This window comes from Melanerpes formicivorus, unplaced genomic scaffold (genome assembly GCF_026170545.1).
Source record: "Melanerpes formicivorus ecotype bairdi unplaced genomic scaffold, bMelFor1.0.p_v2 SCAF_25, whole genome shotgun sequence".
Lineage (NCBI taxonomy): Eukaryota > Metazoa > Chordata > Aves > Piciformes > Picidae > Melanerpes > Melanerpes formicivorus.
The window spans coordinates 1297718-1316095 of NW_027142377.1; the positions used below are offsets into that span (position 1 = coordinate 1297718).

An 18378-nucleotide genomic window follows, 5' to 3' on the forward strand; every position below is an offset into this window, starting at 1 on the left:
GAAAGGCTCCAGAGAAGGAGACTCCACAACCTCTCTGGGCAGCCTGCTCCAGGGCTCTGGGACACTCACAGGGAAGAAGTTCCTCCTCATGTTGAGGTGGAGCCTCCTGTGCTGGAGCTTCTATCCAGTGCTCCTTGTCCTATCACAGGGCAGAAGTGAGCAGAGCCTGACCCCTCCCTCTTGACCCCCAGCCCTCAGCTATTGATAGACATTGATCAGATCCCCTCTCAGCCTTCTCCTCTCCAGACTAAACAGCCCCAGGGCTCTCAGCCTCTCCTCACCAGGCAGTGCTCCAGGCCCTTCAGCAGCCTTGCAGCCCTCCCTTGGGCTCTCTCCAGCAGATCCCTGTCCCTCCTGAACTGGGGAGCCCAGAACTGGATGCAAGATTCTAGGTGGGGTCTCAGCAGGGCAGAGCAGAGGGGGAGGAGAACCTCCCTGGCTCTGCTGGACACACTCCTCTGAATGCCCCCCAGGAGCCCCTTGGCCGCCTTGGCCCCCAGGGCACATTGCTGTCCCCTGCAGAACTTGCTGCCCACCAGCACTCCCAGGCCCTTCTCCCCAGGGCTGCTCTCCAGCAGATCCCCTCCCAACCTGTCCTGCTGCAGTTTATTCTTCCTCCCCAGCTGTAGGACTCTGCACTGATCCTTGTTGAGCCTCAGTAGGTTCCTCTGTGCCCAGCTCTCAGTCTGCCCAAGTCTCTGCATGGCCTCACAGCCTTCAGGTGCCTCAGCCAAGCCTCCCAGTTGGGTATCATCAGCAAACTTGCTGAGCAGACTCTCCTTATCAGCATTCTCTTTCTTGTATGCATTTGTTGAAAATGGCTGAATGGGAGGGTTGACTCTTTTTTCCTGTCTTTTTTTCCTGCCCCTCTCCATGCTAATGAAATGTCTCATCAGCTTTGCCTGTTCTCCTTAACTGGGGAATGCAAAGTGCCACCTTACTGCTGTTTAGTGTAGCTGTGGGAAAGCTCTCTGCTCAAAAGCATTTAGGTGTGGGCAGGCCTGTGGTTCCATTAGTTGTGATGTTTTATAGGTATCTAGGTCATCAGAAGATCTTCTTCTCCCTCTTCCCTGGCAGAATTGCAGCTTCAGGTACTTCTTGCTTCTGCTCACCATTTATGTAACAGTTCTAAATCTGTCCCCTTGACATCCCTGGAGGAACAGAAAGAGTTAAACACATCTCTTCTTCCCTCCTCCTCTGTCTTACAGGCTCACAGGATGCTAGGGGTTGGAAGGGACCCAAAGAGATCATCAAGTCCAGGCCCCCTGCCAGAGCAGGACCATACAGTCTAGCTCAGGTCACACAGCAACACATCCAGTCAGGCTTTGAAAGTGTCCAGAGAAGGAGACCCCACTACCTCTCTGGGGAGCCTGTTCCAGTGGTCTGGAAGTTCCCCCTTGTGTTGAGGTGGAACCTCCTCTACTGCAGCTCACATCCATTGCTCCTTGTCCTGTCACAGGGAGCAAGTGAGCAGAGCCTGTCCCCTCCCTCCTGACCCCCAGCCCTCAGATATTGATAGACATTTATTAAATCCCCTCTAAATCTTCTCTTTTCCAGACTAAAGAGCCCCAGGTCCCTCAGCCTCTCCTCACCTGGCAGTGCTCCAGTCCCCTAATCATCCTCATAGCCCTGGATATGCAAACTAGTCTTCAGAATTTAACTCCTCAGTCCTATTTATAGCTGAAATACTCCAAACATTTGATTATTTCTGGTCTCAAGGTGAGCCTCTTGGCAGTGTTCACTGGCCAGCAGTAGGAGAGTAGTGATGCATTGAGGTGTGTGGCAACTCCAGCACAGGAGGTTGCACCTGAACATGAGGAGAAACTTCTTCCCTGTGAGGGTCCCAGAGCCCTGGAGCAGGCTGCCCAGAGAGGTTGTGGAGTCTCCTTCTCTGGAGCCTTTCCAGCCCTGTCTGGCTGTGTTCCTGTGTGACCTGTGCTGGATTCTGTGGTCCTGCTCTGGCAGGGGGCTTGGACTCAGTGTCCTGAGGTCCCTTCCAACCCCTAACCTCCTGTGAGCCGTGTGGCATTCGTTTGGATCTTGCTGTGAGTTTATTGCATGGAGTAGGACTGCTGCAGAAAGGGGAGGGCAAGTTTGGGATTTATAAACCCCAGTCATTTTTTTTCCTCCAGTAGATGTGCCAGAGTTTTTGTCTGGGTGGTTTTTTTCCATCTTGTCCAAATAAAGTCTGAAGGTTACCCTCATTTCTTTTTGGTCAGTGCTCTGGCACTCAGTTCACACATACCCACGCTGTCCTCAGTTCACTACACCACAACAGGAACCACTTTTCAACACTTGGTCTCCTTTCACTGAGGGGAAAGCCTCCTAGGTGAAGCTCTGAGACATTTCACCCCACTCAAATGTGGTGGCAGCAATTTTCTCATAGAAACTTCTTTTAAGCCTTCCATCCAGAGAAGGGCAACGAGGCTGGGGAGAGGCCTTGAGCACAGCCCTATGAGGAGAGGCTGAGGGAGCTGGGATTGTTTAGCCTGGAGAAGAGGAGGCTCAGGGGAGACCTCATTGCCCTCTACAACTACCTGAAGGGAGGTTGTAGCCAGGAAGGGGTTGGTCTCTTCTCTCTAGCAAGCAGCACCAGAACAAGAGGACACAGTCTCAAGCTGCACCAGGGGAGGTTTAGACTCAAGGTGAGGAGAAAGTTCTTCACTGAGAGTTGTTGGCCATTGAAATGTGCTGCCCAGGGAGGTGGTGGAGTCCCCATCCCTGGAGGTGTTCAAGAGGAGATTGGATGTGGCACTTGGTGCCATGGTCTAATCATGAGGTCTGTGGTGACAGGTTGGACTGGATGATCTCTGAGGTCTCTTCCAACCTTGGTGATACTGTGATCCAAAGCTGTGAAGTCCCTCAGGCCATGGAGGTGGAATGAGATTTCAAGCCAGAGGGTTTGAAGTTAGTGTAGCACTCTTCAGCACCCAGTCAGCTATATGGGGGGGGATAACTGTCTTGCATCTGTGTTGAACCATGAGTTGGGAGGCTTGCAGCACTTTGGCATGGCTGTGTGGTGCCTGTAGAGCACCAGGGGAAGAGTTCAGGGATGCTGTGAGCTGAAGTGTCTAGAGAGGTGCTGGAAGTTTTGATTTGAAGTGGGACTTCTGGCAAAGTGCAGGTTCCTGCAGAAACAAGGTATGAGGACCATCAGCTTGAAGATGTAGAGTGAAGTCATAGAATCTTTAAGGTTGGAGAAGACCTCTAAGATCAAGTTCAGCTGTCAAGTCTCTGTAACTCCTTGTGACAGAGCAAATGGAAGGGTGGTGAGAGCCATCTAATTAAAGGAGGTGTTGAAGGCCAGGCTGGATGAGGCCTTGAGCAAGCTGGGCTGGTGGGAGGTGTCCCTGCCCATGGCAGGGGGTTGGGACTGGATGAGCTTCAAGATCTCTTCCAACATAAAGCATTCTATGAATCTCTGAATGATGTGCTTAAGCTCAAAGTGTCTGGGTTGAAAGTTGAAGGTAGCTCTGTTGGAACTTGCCTTCAATGAAGGTGCTCAAAGGAAGAGACTTGCATTTAATGCAGACTCTCTTACTTTCATAGCTTGAGAGTGAGGTCAGCTCAACTTGCCTGGCAGAATACAGAATCAACCAGGCTGGAGAAGACCTTTGAGATCATCAAGTCCAACCTATCACCCAACACCATCTAATCAACTAAACCATGGCACTGAGTGCCTCATCCAGGCTCACTGCAGGCAAATAGGTCATTAGCTGCTGGCTGTGTCCTTAGAGGAAGCAGGAATCAGCTTTTTGGTCTTACCTCACACTCCTAAGACATGGCTTATTTATTTGGCTGTTGAGTTGCAGCATTGTCTGTGCCCCACACAAGCAGCTCTTGTTCTGGAAATCTGGCTTAGCATTTCAACAAATGGTGCTTGTTCTGGATACTTAGCTGCTGAGTGTCAGTAGTCCTCCTGCTCTAGTTGCTGCTGAGTGAAGAGCTTGTAGGGGCACTGCTCTTGGCAGGATGTGCTTCCAGTCAAGTCTGTCTGCTGCTGTGTCTGGACCTACAGGATGTCTTGTATCTTCTGCTCTCTTGGCCCTGGGAAGGGATGCTGCACAGGCAGAGCTGTGCACTAGTTCACCTGCTCTGTGTGAGTCAGGTTGGAAGAAGCCAAAATGGAGCAGGGAGTGGTCAGGGAACAGCTACAGTAATAGGCCTGAATGCAGGCTTCAGGGGCAAGTCCAGCTGAGGACATGGAACTGTTGAAGCCAGTCCAGAGGAGGGCTACAAAGAGGATCTGAGGGCTGGAGCACCTCTGCTATGAGCATTTATTGGAGTAGATTCTGTGCCTGGGCTCTGCTCTGCTCAGACCTCACCTCCAATCCTGCCTCCAGTTCTGGTGTCCCCAGCAGAAGAAGGACACAGAGCTGCTGGAGTGAGGCCAGAGGAGGCCACAAAGATGATCCAAGGGCTGGAGCAGCTCTGCTGTGAGCACAGGCTGAGGGAGCTGGGGGTGCTCAGCCTGGAGAAGAGAAGGCTTTGGGGCACCTCAGAGCTGCCTTGCAGTAGCTGAAGGGATCCTGCAGGAAGGCTGCAGAGGGACTTTTTACAAGGGCTTGTAGTGACAGGATATGAGGGGCAGTGGTTTGAAACTGGAGCAAGGGAGATTTAGGCTGGGCACCAGGAGGAAGCTCTTCACAATGAGAGTGGTGAGAGTGTAGAGCAGGTAGCTCAGGGATGTGGTTGAGGCCTTGTCCTTGGAGACATCCAGTATCAAACTGGATGTGGCCCTCCACAGCCTGATACAGTTGAAGGTTTCCTTGCTGAGTGCAGGGAGGTTGGACAAGGTGACCTTGGAGAATCCCTTCCAAGCTCCTCAAACTGGTAAGAGACACTGTAGAAAAAACCATCCAACCAAAACCCCACCCAAAGAACAAAAACCACCCCCAACACCAAAGCAGAACGCCCCCCAACCAAACCACATCCCTCAAAGCACAAGAAGTCTGTTGCTGTAGTTGCCTTTGCAGCAGTACTGACTGTGTTGTCATGGAGACCTCTCCAGAGAGGCCACCATGAGCTTGGCAAGTCCACACTCCTGTCCCCTTTGGGCTAGAAATGCTTCAGTGTGGTGATGGTCACCCTGTGAATGCCACCTCTTCTGAGGTCAGTGCTCATCTGCTTGGATTTGGTGGGGTTGGATTATTGCAGGCCAGAATCTTGAGCAGTTTGTGGTGCTTAGGCTGGGCCTGAGGAGGAATCCACTGGAATAGCAAGTTTCAGGTACCATGCTGTGACAGGTGAGGGCAGCAAAGCAGAGGGGAAGAAGTAGCAGGGATTCATGCTGTGAATGTCACTAACTCCTGGCCTCACCTGACTTGACAGCCAGATTAGGTATCCTGGGGTGCAGCAAGAGAAAGTGTCCAGCAGGGCTAGGGAGGTTCTTCCCCCCCTCTGCTCTGCCCTGCTGAGACTACACCTGGAATACTGTGTCCAGTTCTGGGCTCCCCAGTTCAAGAGAGACAGAGACCTGCTGGGGAGAGTCAACAGAGTGCTATGAGGATGATTAGGGGACTTGAGCTTCTCCCCTGTGAAGTGAGACTGAAAGCCCTGTGGCTGTTTAGTCTGGAGAGGAGAAGGCTGAGAGGGATCTGATCAATGTCTATCAATAGCTGAGGGCTAGGGGTCAAGTGGAGGGGACCAAGCTCTTTTGGGTGGTGCACAGTAACAAGCCAAGAAACAACAGGCTCGAGCTTGAATGCAGAAAATTTCACCTCAATATGAGGAGAAACTTCTTTGGTGTGAGGCTGCTGGAGGCCTGGAGCAGGCTGCCCAGAGAGGTTGTGGAGTCTCCTCTGGAGCCTTTCCAAGCCCTCCTGGCTGTGTTCCTGTGTGCCCTGCCCTGGGTGCCCCTGCTCTGGCAGGGGGGTTGGCCTGGATGGTCTCTGGAGGTCCCTTCCAACCTGTAGTGTACTGTGGTACCATGGCAGTGCTATCAGCATGCTGCTCTTTGTGAACTACCTGCAGGACCTACCAGAGTGCTTTAGCAGAAAACTGGGCTGTGAAGTGGGACTTCTAGCCCTGAGATTTGTTTACAGAGACTGCTCTGAAAGCAGTTCTTGGAAGGATGCTGAAGCCTTCTAGAAAGGCTTCTGAAATACTCCAGTGTTGTGTGAGACAGTGACTAGCCAGAGTGGTGTACAGGACCCTAAAGGTTGTGGCATCTGCTAAGAGAACATTGGCATGAGCTGATTCTTGCTGCTGGGATGTTGGGGGAGTCCCAAGCACCAATACAGGCTGGGCAGGGACTGGCTTGAGAGCAGCCCTGGAGAAAAGGCCTTGGGGGTGCTGAGGGATGAGAAGCTCAAGAGGAGCCAGCAGTGAGCACTTGCAGCCCAGAGAGCCAAGCAGAGCCTGGGCTGCAGCAAGAGAAGTGTGGCCAGCAGGGCCAGGGAGGGGATTCTCCCCCTCTGCTCCACTCTGCTCAGACCCCACCTGGAGCTCTGTGTCCAGCTCTGGAGCCTCTCTTCCAGGAAGGATCTGGAGGTGCTGGAAGGGGTCCAGAGAAGGGCCACGAGGATGAGCAGAGGGCTGGAGCTGCTCTGCTCTGGAGACAGCCTGAGAGAGTTGGGGTTGTTCAGTCTGGAGAGAAGGCGGCTCCCAGGAGACCTTCTTGTGGCCTTGCAGTATCTGCAGGGGGCTCCAAGAAAGCTGGGGAAGGACTTTTGAGGGTGTCAGGGAGTGATAGGACTGGGGGGAATGGAGCAAAACTAGAAGTGGGGAGATTCAGATTGGATGTTAGGAAGAAGTTCTTGCCCCTGAGGGTGGTGAGAGACTGGCACAGGTTGCCCAGGGAGGTGGTGGAAGCCTTCTGCCTGGAGGTTTTTCAGGCCAGGCTGGCTGTGGCTGTGAGCAACCTGCTGTAGTGTGAGGTGTCCCTGCCCATGGCAGGGGGGTTGGAGCTGGATGAGCCTTGAGGTCCCTTCCAAGCCTAACGCTTCTGTGTTTCTCTGGCATGCAGTAGCACTTGTTCCACAGGTGAGTCACTTGGCTGGTGCAATGTCTGGCCTGGTAATTGCCAGCTAGCTCACAAATCTCTAAGGGAGCTTGAGCATGAAGTTACCAAACCAGCTCTTCTGGATGAATCAAGTTCCCTTCACTGCTTCCCATACACCCTCCACAGTGCATGATTCATGGCCAGGGATGGTCTTTGCTGTGGGTATCATGGAATCATAGAACAGCTAAGGCTGGAAGAGACCTTAAGGATCACTGAATCCCTTCTCCCTGCCATGGGCATGGGTGCCTCTCAACTAGGAAGCTTTCAGATCTGTTAGACTGGCCAATCTGAATGCCAACAAACCAACCTGACCCAAAGCAATGAACCCAACTCCTTGCTCTGGAGTTGAGTTTACCATTCTGCTGGTCAGAGCTGGTGGAAAGTGAACACAGGGTCTGTGTTTCCAGCCTGGCCCCTGGGCCCAGCTGAGGGCACAAAGCAGAAGGTGCTGTTTGACCTGGCTGGGTTAGCAGGTGAATTTGGCCCCAGCCCCATTTAACTCCATCCTTTAATTTATCTAATTCAAGTCTAGTTCATCTGCTCTCCCTACAGTGTGCCCCATGCTGTAGGAAGGCAGCACTGACTCTTTCTGCCAGCCTCTTTGTGTGCACCTGAGCTGAAGGCCTTCAGCACAGCCCATGAGCAACCACAATGGAATGAGAAGTTCCAGCAGCAGCCAGAGGATGGGGCCCAGAGCAGTGCCTGTCACCTTTGGATTGCTGCTGGTCTGCTTCAGAGGTTCTCCTGCCCCAAAAGCTGCCTGGGTGACAGAGGAGAGTGTGGGAAGGCAGAGAAATAGAAGGTGTGGTGACAGGGGACCTGCCAGCCCCAGTCCTGCTGCCATGCTTGCTCAAGAGGCAGCAGGGTTGATGTTGATGGGGTCCCCCCAGTCACAGAGTTGTCAGGGTTGGAAGGGACCTCAAGGCTCATCCAGCTCCAACCCCCCCTTCCATGGACAGGGACACCTCACACTACAGCAGGTTGCTCACAGCCACATCCAGCCTGGCCTGAAAAACCTCCAGGGATGAGGCTTCCACTGTGTCCTCTCTCATTTATGGTGAGGTGACATGTCAGAAGCAGCCACTGGAAAAACCTCATGATGATCACTCAGCTGTTTCATGACACCCGCAAAACAGAGCAGGTTGGAGCACCCTCCCTCAGCCTCTTGAGGAGAGTGGTTATCTAGGATGCAAGGCCAGTCATTAGTGACTTGGCAGGTGCTGTGGGTGCTGGCAGGGGCTCTGCCATGACTGGATGCAACTGGTGCATTCCATGGTGCTTCCTGCAGCAGCACACTGCTGGGCTGCTTCCACAGGAAGGGACACAGAACATTCCTGCCTGCAGCCTGTCGAGTAACTGGAGCTGCCTGCTGCTTTGTCTTCCTTGAAGCAGTACTTGGCCAACAAGCCTGACTAGGAACCCCAGGATGTGCCCAGAGGAGAAACTGCTGGGAAGGTGCTTCAGCTGGGTTTGTGCAGCTGGAGTTTGGATAGAATACAGAATCAACCAGGTTGGAAGAGACCTTTGAGATCGAGTCCAACCCATCACCCAACACCATCTAATCAACTAACCCATGGCACAGAGTGCCTCATCCAGGCTCTGTTAAACACCTCCAGGGATGGTGACTGCACCACCTCCCTGGGCAGCACATTCCCATGGACAATCTCTCTTTCTGGGAAGAACTTCTTCCTAACATCCAGCCTAAACCTCCCCTGGCACAGCTTGAGACTGTGTCCTCTTGCTCTGGTGCTGGTTGCCTGGGAGAAGAGACCAACCCCCACCTGGCTACGATCTCCCTTCAGGTAGTTGTAGAGAGCAGTAAGGTCTCCCCAGAGCCTCCTCTTCTCCAAGCTAAACACCCCTGCTCCCTCAGCCTCTCCTCACAGGGCTGTGCTCCAGACCCCTCCCCAGCCTTGGAGATCCAGGAGGTCCTTCCTGGAAGAGAGGCTCCAGAGCTGGACACAGAGCTCCAGGTGGGGTCTGAGCAGAGGGGGAGAATCCCCTCCCTGGCCCTGCTGGCCACACTTCTCTTGCTGCAGTCCAGGCTCTGCTTGGCTCTCTGGGCTGCAAGTGCAAAGGACTTGGAAAGAGGGAAGGGCTGTAATGTGCTGGAACTGAAGAGGAGCTTGGTCATCTGCTGCTGGATGCCAGCCAAAGGTTACAGGCTAGATCAGTGATCTTGCTTGTATCTGTTGGCAACCAAAGCTGAGAGGAAACATTGTAGGGTTGTTTTTTTTTGATGTTTCCTTCTTCATTATTTTCATTGCCTGTTTGGTCTGTTTTAAATTGTCTTCACCTTACAAGGAGGTGGTGAGCTCCTTGATGTCTCTCTTGGGAAGAAAGGCTGAGAGCCCTGGGGCTGTTTAGTCTGGAGAGAAGGCTGAGAGGGGATCTGATCAATGTCTATCAATAGCTGAGGGCTGGGGGTCAGGATGAAGGTTCCAGGCTCTGTTTGGTGGTGCCCAGGGACAGGACAAGGCACAACAGGTCCAAGCTGGAACTCAGGAGGTTCACCTCAGCATGAGGAGAAACCTCTTTGGTGTGAGGCTGCTGGAGGCCTGGAGCAGGCTGCCCAGAGAGGTTGTGGAGTCTCCTTCTCTGGAGCCGTTCCAAACCCTCCTGGCTGTGTTCCTCTGTGACCTGTCCTTAAGTGCCCCTGCTCTGGCAGGGGGGTTGGGCTGGATGATCTCTGGAGGTGCCTTCCAAGCACTGCCACTCTGGTTCTGTGACAAGCAGCCTCTGTGCAATGCACCTAACCCCAGGGAGCTCCTGTTGGTCTCCTGCTCCTCACATCTGCACTCCCAAGACCATCACAGAATCACCAAGGTTGGAAGAGACCTCAAAGATCATTGAGTCCAACCTGTCACCACAGACCTCATGACTAGACCATGGCACCAAGTGCCACATCCAGTCCCCTCTTGAACACCTCCAGGGATGGTGACTCCACCACCTCCCTGGGCAGCACATTCCAATGACGAATGACTCGCTCGGTGAAGAACTTTCCTCACCTTGAGTCTAAACCTCCCCTGGCACAGTCTGAGACTGTGTCCTCTTGTTCTGGTGCTGGTTGCTAGAGAGAAAAGACCAACCCCCACCTGGCTACAACCTCCCTTCAGGTAGTCGTAGAGGGCAATAAGGTCACCCCTGAGCCTCCTCTTCTTGAGGCTAAGCAATCCCAGCTCCCTCAGCCTCTCCTCACAGGGCTGTGCTCAAGGCCTCTCCCCAGCCTTGTTGCCCTTCTCTGGAGAGGTTCAAGTGTCTCAATGTCCTTCTTAAACTGAGGGGCCCAGAACTGGACAGAGTACTCAAGGTGTGGCCTAACCAGTGCAGAGTCCAGGGGCACAATGACCTCCCTGCTCCTGCTGGCCACACTATTCCTAACGCAGGCCAGGATGCCCTTGGCCTTCTTGGCCCCCTGGGCACACTGCTGGCTCATGTTTAGGCAGCTGTCAATCAGCACCCCCAGGTCCCTCTCTGTTTGGCAGCTCTCCACCACTCCGACCCCAGCCGACCATCCCTTCCTTCTGGGAGTGAGAAGCCCACCTCCAGGCTTCACTGCCCAGCACTGCCTGCTGCCCTTGGCTCTGCCTTGCTGAGCTGTGTTGGATCTTCTCCCTTTGCAGGTAAGCACCACCAGGAGGAAGAGGAGGACGCCCTGCCCGACTCGGACGAGGAGGTGGAGCTGGATAAGCCGCGCCCCATCCAGATCGTGCTTGCCCACGAGGATGACCACAACTTTGAGCTGGATGAGGCAGCCTTGGAGAAAATCCTGCTCCAGGAGCACATCAAGGATTTGAACATCGTAGTGGTGTCTGTAGCAGGAGCCTTCCGCAAAGGGAAGTCCTTCCTGCTGGACTTCATGCTCAGATACATGTACAACAGGGTGAGTGGTGTGGGAGAGAGCTGGGAGCTGCAGGTGGGGAGGGGTCTGCTCCTTCCTGCTGGACTTCATGCTCAGATACATGTACAACAGGGTGAGTGGTGTGGGAGAGAGCTGGGAGCTGCAGCAGGGCAGGTTGGGAGGGGTTCTGCTGGAGAGCAGCCCTGTGGAGAAGGGCCTGGGAGTGCTGGTGGGCAGCAAGTTCTGCAGGGGACAGCAATGTGCCCTGGGAGCCAAGAAGGCCAAGGGGCTCCTGGGGGACATTCAGAGGAGTGTGTCCAGCAGATCCAGGGAGTTGGTTCTCCCCCTCTACTCTGCCCTGCTGAGACCTCACCTGGAATACTGCATCCAGTATTCTGGGCTCCCCAGTTCAGGAGGGACAGGGATCTGCTGGAGAGAGTCCAAGGGAGGGCTGCAAGGCTGCTGAAGGGCCTGGAGCACCTCCTGGTGAGGAGAGGCTGAGAGCCCTGGGGCTGTTTAGTCTGGAGAGGAGAAGGCTGAGAGGGATCTGATCAATGTCTATCAATAGCTGAGGGCTGGGGGTCAGGAAGGAAGGGACAGGGACAGCCCCTGCTCAGTTGCACCCTATGATAGGACAAGGAGCAATGGATGGAAACTGCAGCACAGGAGGCTCCACCTCAACATGAGGAGGAACTTCTTCCCTGTGAGGGTCCCAGAGGCCTGGGGCAGGCTGCCCAGAGAGGTTGTGGAGTCTCCTTCTCTGGAGCCTTTCCAGCCCTGTCTGGCTGTGTTCCTGTGTGACCTGTGCTGGATTCTATGGTCCTGCTCTGGCAGGGGGCTTGGACTGGATGGTCTTTGAAGGTCCCTTCCAGCCCCTGACATCCTGTGAACCTGTGCACTGGAGCACAAGTAGAGCAGGTCAGGTTTTCATCTTACTTCCTGGGGGGGTCTGTGGAAGCCAGCTGCTCTGTTTCTACACTCAAGATGTGTTTACATCACAAGTTCTTTCAATGCCAATCTTCCTGCAGTTTTTGAGGGAGCTAATTGATGCGCGTGGCCATGAGGAGAACTTGAATGAGGGAGGGTGTTGTGGCCTTCTAGTTGATCTGTGAGGAAGGGCTCATCCAAGTGGTGGCTTGGAGCAATCTTGCTTTGACTTGCTCTCCTGAATTCATACTGTAATACTAGCTCACCTCTTGTGGGATGAGTCCATAACCTGGTTCACAGGATGTCAGGGGTTGGGAGGGACCCAAAGAGATTGAGTCCAACCCTCCTGCCAGAGGAGGACCACACAATCTAGCTCAGGTCACACAGGAACCCATACAGACAGGGCTGGAAAGTCTCCACAGAAGGAGACTCCACAACCTCTCTGGGGATCCTATTCCAGTGCTCTGTGACCCTTGCAGTAAAGAAGTTCCCCCTTGTTTTGAGGTGGAACCTCCTGTGCTGCAGCTTACACCCATTGCCCCTTGTCCTGTTACAGGGACCAGTGAGCAGAGCCTGTCCCCTCCCTCCTGACCCCCAGCCCTCAGCTATTGATAAACATGTATTAAATCCTCTGTAATTCTTCTCTTCTCCAGACTAAGCAGCCCCAGGGCTCTCAGCCTCTCCTCACCAGGCAGTGCTCCAGGCCCCTAATCATCCTCCTTGCCCTCTGCTGGACCCTGGCCCTCTTAAGCTGAATGCAGTCCTCAAGATGAGGTCTCACCAGGGGGAGCAGTAGAGGTTGGGTGACTAAATCTGCTGAAAGCTGAGGTGTGGCCAAGCCTTCTGTTTGCTGCTCAGGACGTGGCTCTGAACACCAGCTGGGTGCTCTCGCAGTTTGTAGCTTTTGGCTGGTGTTGTGTCTGTTGCACCTCGAGCCTCTTGGAGGAGGCGAGGTGGGGCCTCCTGGGAGTGTACAGATCTGCCTGGCACAGCTGGTGGTGTGCTGGTTTGCATCTCAATACTGACAGTTTGGTGCATTGGGAAGCTCTTCAAAATGGAAGCTGTCCCCTTTTGGGTCACTCCTCTTTGGAGTTGGAACTAACCCCAGCTGCATCTGGGTTACCTTTGTGTGCTAGCTGGCTGGAGGAGAAATCAGGAGGAAATTGGGGAGTACTACAAAGAGCCTGCTGCTAACTGGCAGATGAAGGCTTCCTTTCTCTCACTCTCAGCTGAATTCCTCTCACTCCTATTGAGTTCCCCTTGCTGCTTTGCACAGAGCTCTGTAAGAGAGCCTGAGGATATGGTAGGAGGAATACAGATGAGCAAGCTGCTGCTCACAACTCCTTCAAGCTCTTCTAACCTTGGGAGGAATAAATTGTTGCATTGATACAGACCTGTTCAGTAGGTGGCCTTCAGTGTGTGGGGTGGGTATAAACCCTCTCTTCTCTCCTGTTAATACTTAAAAACAAGACAAAACCCACCCCCAGCAAAAGCTCTGAGCTCCCAAGAGGTACTGCAGTTGAAAGTGAGGGGACTCTGCTTCTTTGCTCTACTCAGACCCCGCCTGCAGCACTGCCCCCACTTATGGGGCCTCCAGCATAAGAGGGACCTGGAACTGCTGGAGAGGGTCCAGAGGAGGCCACAGAGATGCTCAGAGGGCTGGAGAACCTCTGCTGTGGGGACAGGCTGGGAGATTTGGGGCTGTTCAGCCTGGAGACCTTAGATCAGCCTGTAAGTACCTGAAGGGGCTTGAGGAGAGCTTTGGAAGGATTTTTCAAGGGTTTGGAGTGGTAGGATGAGGGGCAATGTGTTGAAGCTTGAGGAGAGCAGATTGAGACTGGAGATGAAGGAGCTCTTTCCAGTGAGGGTGGGGAGACACTGGCACAGGTTGCCCAGGGAGGCTGTGGCTGCCTCCTCCCTGGAGGTGTTCAAGGCCAGGTTGGATGAGGCCTGGAGCAGCCTGGTGTAGTGGAAAGTGTCTCTGGCTGTGGCAAGGGGGGTTGGAACCAGGTGATCTTTAAGTTCCCTTCCAACCCAAACCATACTGTGAACCTATGAACTCATGAACTCCATGGTGACCTGCTGGAGGAAGTCCTAGTTCCTCCCACAAATAAGCCAATACTCTCATTTGCAGATTGCTTTATGAACTTTTGTTTCATTTCACAAAGTGGATTGAGACACTGCTTTGGTCTTGGGTAATCTCATGGGCATTGATGGGCAGAGTCCAACAGGATGGCATTTGACAACTCCAAGTGCTGGGTGCTGCACTTTGACCACAACAACCCCAGGCAGTGCTACAGGCTGGGGTCAGAGTGGCTGAGAGCAGCCAGGGAGAGGGAGACCTGGGGGTACTGGTTGACAGTTGGATGAACATGAGCCTGCAGTGTGCCCAGGTGGCCAAGAAGGCCAATGGCATCCTGGCCTGCATCAGGAACAGTGTGGCCAGCAGGAGCAGGGAGGTCATTGTGCCCTGTACTCTGCATTGGTTAGGCCACACCCTGAGTCCTGTGTCCAGTTCTGGGACTCTCAGTTTAAGAAGAACATTGAGATGCTGGAAGGTGTCCAGAGAAGGGCAACAAAGCTGGGGAGGGGTCTGGAGCACAGCCCTGTGAGGAGAGGCTGAGGGAGCTGGGGGTGTTTAGCCTGGAGAAGAGGAGGCTCAGGGGAGACCTTATTGCTCTCTACAACTACCTGAAGGGAGGTTGTAGACAGGTGGGGGTTGGTCTCTTCTGCCAGGCAAGCAGCACCAGAACAAGAGGACACAGTCTCAAGCTGTGCCAGGGGAGGTTTAGGCTGGAGGTGAGGAGAAAGGTCTTCCCAGAAAGAGTAACTGGCCACTGGAATGTGCTGCCCAGGGAGGTGGTGGAGTCCCCATCCCTGGAGGTGTTCAAGAAAGGCTTGGATGTGGCACTTGGAGCCATGGTTTGGTTGTCAGGAGGTGTTAGGTATTAGGTAATAGGTTGGACTTGATGATCTCTGAGGTCTTTTCAATCCTTGTTGACTCTATGATCATGCCTCTTAATTCCCTTTGCTAAGGATAACTTGGCCATCTCCTGCGCCAGCCATCCCTTCCCAAAAGCAGAGCTGTCTTGCTTTCCATGTGCTGCTTCTGGCCAGGCCTTCTTGGAACTGTAATGCTCACAGACCCTTGGCTGAGCTGATCCAACTCTGCCATGCAGCAGAAGACCTTACACTTGGCCCAGCTGGGTGTCTGCCAGTTCAGTGATGTAAAGTGGCTTAGGGAAAGAGTTCACAATCACCAGAGCTGCTGGAAAAACTGAGTTGGGGATGAGAGAAGGTATGTGCAACACCTCCTCTTTGGAGCACTTGCTGGTTGCCATCCAGAGGGACCTTGACAGGCTGCAGAGCTGGGCCCAAGCCAACCTCATGAAGTTCAACAAGGGCAGAGTCCTGCAGCTGGCTCAGGGCAATCCCAGGCACTGATAGAGGCTGGGCAGGGACTGGCTTGAGAGCAGCCCTGGAGAAAAGGCCTTGGGGGTGATATAAGGTCAGTCAGAGGCAGGTTGAAGTCCATATCATACATCTGACATGATTATTGTCTGAAAGGAAGTGATTCTCCCCCTCTGCTCCACTCTGCTGAGACCCCACCTGGAGCTCTGTGTCCAGCTCTGGAGCCTCTCTTCCAGGAAGGATCTGGAGGTGCTGGAAGGGGTCCAGAGAAGGGCCACGAGGGTGAGCAGAGGGCTGGAGCTGCTCTGCTCTGGAGACAGCCTGAGAGAGTTGGGGTTGTGCAGTCTGGAGAGGAGAAGGCTCTGAGGAGACCTTCTTGTGGCCTTGCAGTATCTGAAAGGGGCTTCAAGAAGGCTGGGGAGGGACTTCTGAGGGTGTCAGGGAGTGATAGGACTGGGGGGAATGGAGCAAAACTGGAAGTGGGGAGAATCAGATTGGATGTTAGGAAGAAGTTCTTGCCCCTGAGGGTGGTGAGAGACTGGCACAGGTTGCCAAGGGAGGTGGTGGAAGCCTCCTGCCTGGAGGTTTTTCAGGCCAGGCTGGCTGTGGCTGTGAGCAACCTGCTGTAGTGTGAGGTGTCCCTGCCCATGGCAGGGGTGTTGGAACTGGATGCTCCTTGAGGTCCCTTCCAAGCCTGACAATGCTGTGATTCTATGGATCTGAGGATGTGGGAGTGCTGGTGGGTTACAAGTTTAGCATGAACCAGTGATGTGCCTTCTTGGCCCGATAGGCCAACGGCACTCTGGGCTGCTGAGGCCTCTTCTGGAGTGTTGTGTCCAGTTCTGGGCTCCCCAGTTCAAGAGGGACAGGGAACTACTGGAAAGAGTCCAAGGGAGGGACCCAAAGATGATTAGGGGACTAGAATGTCTCTCTCACAGGGAGAGCCTGAGAGATGTGGGGTTGGTTAGCCTGGGGAGGACTGAGAGGGCATCTCATTAATGCTTCTCAGTATTTAAAGGGTGGATGTCAGGAGGAGGAGGTCAGACTCTGTTCAGTGGTGGCCAGTGATCAGACAATCCAATGGACACAAACTAGAACACAGGAGGTTTCCCTTGACCTTGAGGAGAAGCTTCTTTATTTTGAGGCTGCTGGAGGCCTGGAGCAGGCTGCCCAGAGAGGTTGTAGAGGCTCTCCAAACCCACCTGGACACATTGCTGTGCAACATTATCTAGGTGAATCTGTGTTATCTACCATAACCTGCCATAGCAGGGGGTGGGCTGGCTGATGTTTGGAGCTGCCTTCCAATCCTTCCCCATTCTGTCATTCTGCCTTGAGCTCCTCTCTGCAAGTGGCCAGTGCAGAGTCAGCAAAGTAGAGCCCATGGCCTGTTGAACTGAGAAGTCTCCCCTTTGACCTTCTCCAAGAGCATACTTTCCTGGCTGCTAATCTCTGGGCTGTCAGAGGCAAAGCCACTGAACATCTCTGTCCTCCAGCCTGTGAAGTGAAGGCTTTGCCCTGCCCCCCAGAGCAGTTTAACTCCTGTCTGCCTGGCAGCTTCTCCTGTAGGATTTCAGTGTTTATAAACCTAGCACAGTCACACTTCCTCAGGATGCCTGCTCAGGCTCACTCACTCCAAGGAGGACACTGAGGGGCTGGAGCAGGTCCAGAGAAGGGCAAGGAAGCTGGGTAAGGGTCTGGAGAAGAGGGCTGGGGAGGAGCAGCTGAGGGAGCTGGGGGTGTTTAGTGTGGAGGAGGCTGAGGGGAGACCTCATTGCTCTCTACAGCTCCCTGAGAGGAAGCTGGAGTGAGGTGGGGCTTGGACTCTTCTCCCAGTTAATCAGTGATAGGATGAGAGGAAATGGGCTAAGGTTGTGCCAGGGGAAGTTTAGGTTGGAGATGATCTCAATGGTCTCTTCCAAGCTTGGTGATTCTGTGAGATAGGGAAAATGTGTTTGCTGCCAGAGTGGTCAGGGATTGGCATAGGCTGCCCAGGGAGGTGGTGGAGTCCCCATCCCTGGAGGTGGTCAAGAAGCTGTAGATGTGGTGCTTCAGATGTAGTTGCTGTGGTGGTTGGGTTACAGTTGGACTTGATCTTTAAGGTGTTTTTCAACCTTAATCACTCCAAGCCCTTCTGAACAGTCCCTCCCCAGCCTGCCTGCAGCTTCCCTGCAGACACTGAACTGCAGCTCTGAGGTCTCCCTGGGTTGACTGACATGTCAGACTCTAAATGCATGGAGACTTAGATGCTTAGCTAGTTCCAAGAGTTGAGCAGCTTGCAAGGGGGAAAGGGAGAGGATTAGGTCAAGACCATTTTTTCCTGTTCCTTGCAGAGGTTTAGCTGTTTCTGTAGTTGAAATCCATGCTCCTTACAGCTGTTTCAGTTGTGCTCTCTCAACTCTGAGAGGACAGCATGAGTATGAGGGGGAATGTGGACAAAACTGAGCTGTTCTCAGGAGCTCTGAGTGTATAACACTAGAAAGCTGTGCATGTGTACCCTGCAGTGACTGGAGAGTAGTGCAGCTATTGAACTTGCAAGGTCCTGCAGCTGGATCAGGCCAACCCCAGGCATAAATCAAGCCTGGGTGCAGAGTATGTTGAGAGCAGCCTTGAAGAAAGAGCCTTGGGGCTGCTGGGTGCTGAGCAGCTCCCCAGGAGCCAGCAGTGCCCTCCTGCAGCCCAGCAGGCAGCTGTGTGCTGGGCTGCAGCCAGAGGAGTGTGGGCAGCAGGGCAAGAGAGGGGATTCTGCCCCTGGGCTCTGCTCTGCTCAGATCTCACCTCCAGTTCTGGTGTCCCCAGCAGAAGAAGGACACAGAGCTGCTGGAGTGAGGCCAGAGGAGGCCACAAAGATGATCCAAGGGCTGGAGCAGCTCTGCTGTGAGCACAGGCTGAGGGAGCTGGGGGTGTTCAGCCTGGAGAGGAGAAGGCTCCAGGGGGACCTCAGAGCTGCCTTGCAATAGCTGAAGGGATCCTGCAGGAAGGCTGCAGAGGAACTTTTGCTGAGGGTGTCTGGAGACAGGCCAAGGGGGAATGGTTTGAAGCTGAGGCAGAGCAGGGTCAGACTGGAGCTGAGGGAGAAGTTCTTCAGTAGGAGGCTGGTGAGATTCTGGCACAGGCTGCCCAGGGAGGCTGTGGCTTCTTCCTCCTTGGGGGTGGTCAAGGCCAGGCTGCATGAGGAGCAGCCAAGTCTAGTTAAGAG

The 18378-nt window shown here is 53.9% G+C and overlaps 1 protein-coding gene across 4 annotated transcripts in view; it reads left to right on the forward strand.

The window, feature by feature from the left end:
* ATL2 (atlastin GTPase 2) overlaps positions 1 to 18378 on the forward strand; it is a 56503-nt gene that overhangs the window by 16137 nt on the left and 21988 nt on the right. For 3 of the 4 annotated variants that reach the window (XM_068153049.1, XM_068153046.1, XM_068153047.1), the window contains exon 2: positions 10627 to 10886. In XM_068153049.1, coding sequence (XP_068009150.1) covers positions 10627 to 10886 — 260 coding nt within the window. Of the gene's footprint in view, positions 1 to 10626; positions 10887 to 10942; positions 10978 to 18378 lie in introns of those variants that run through there. The other variant, XM_068153048.1, reaches the window with a different exon arrangement.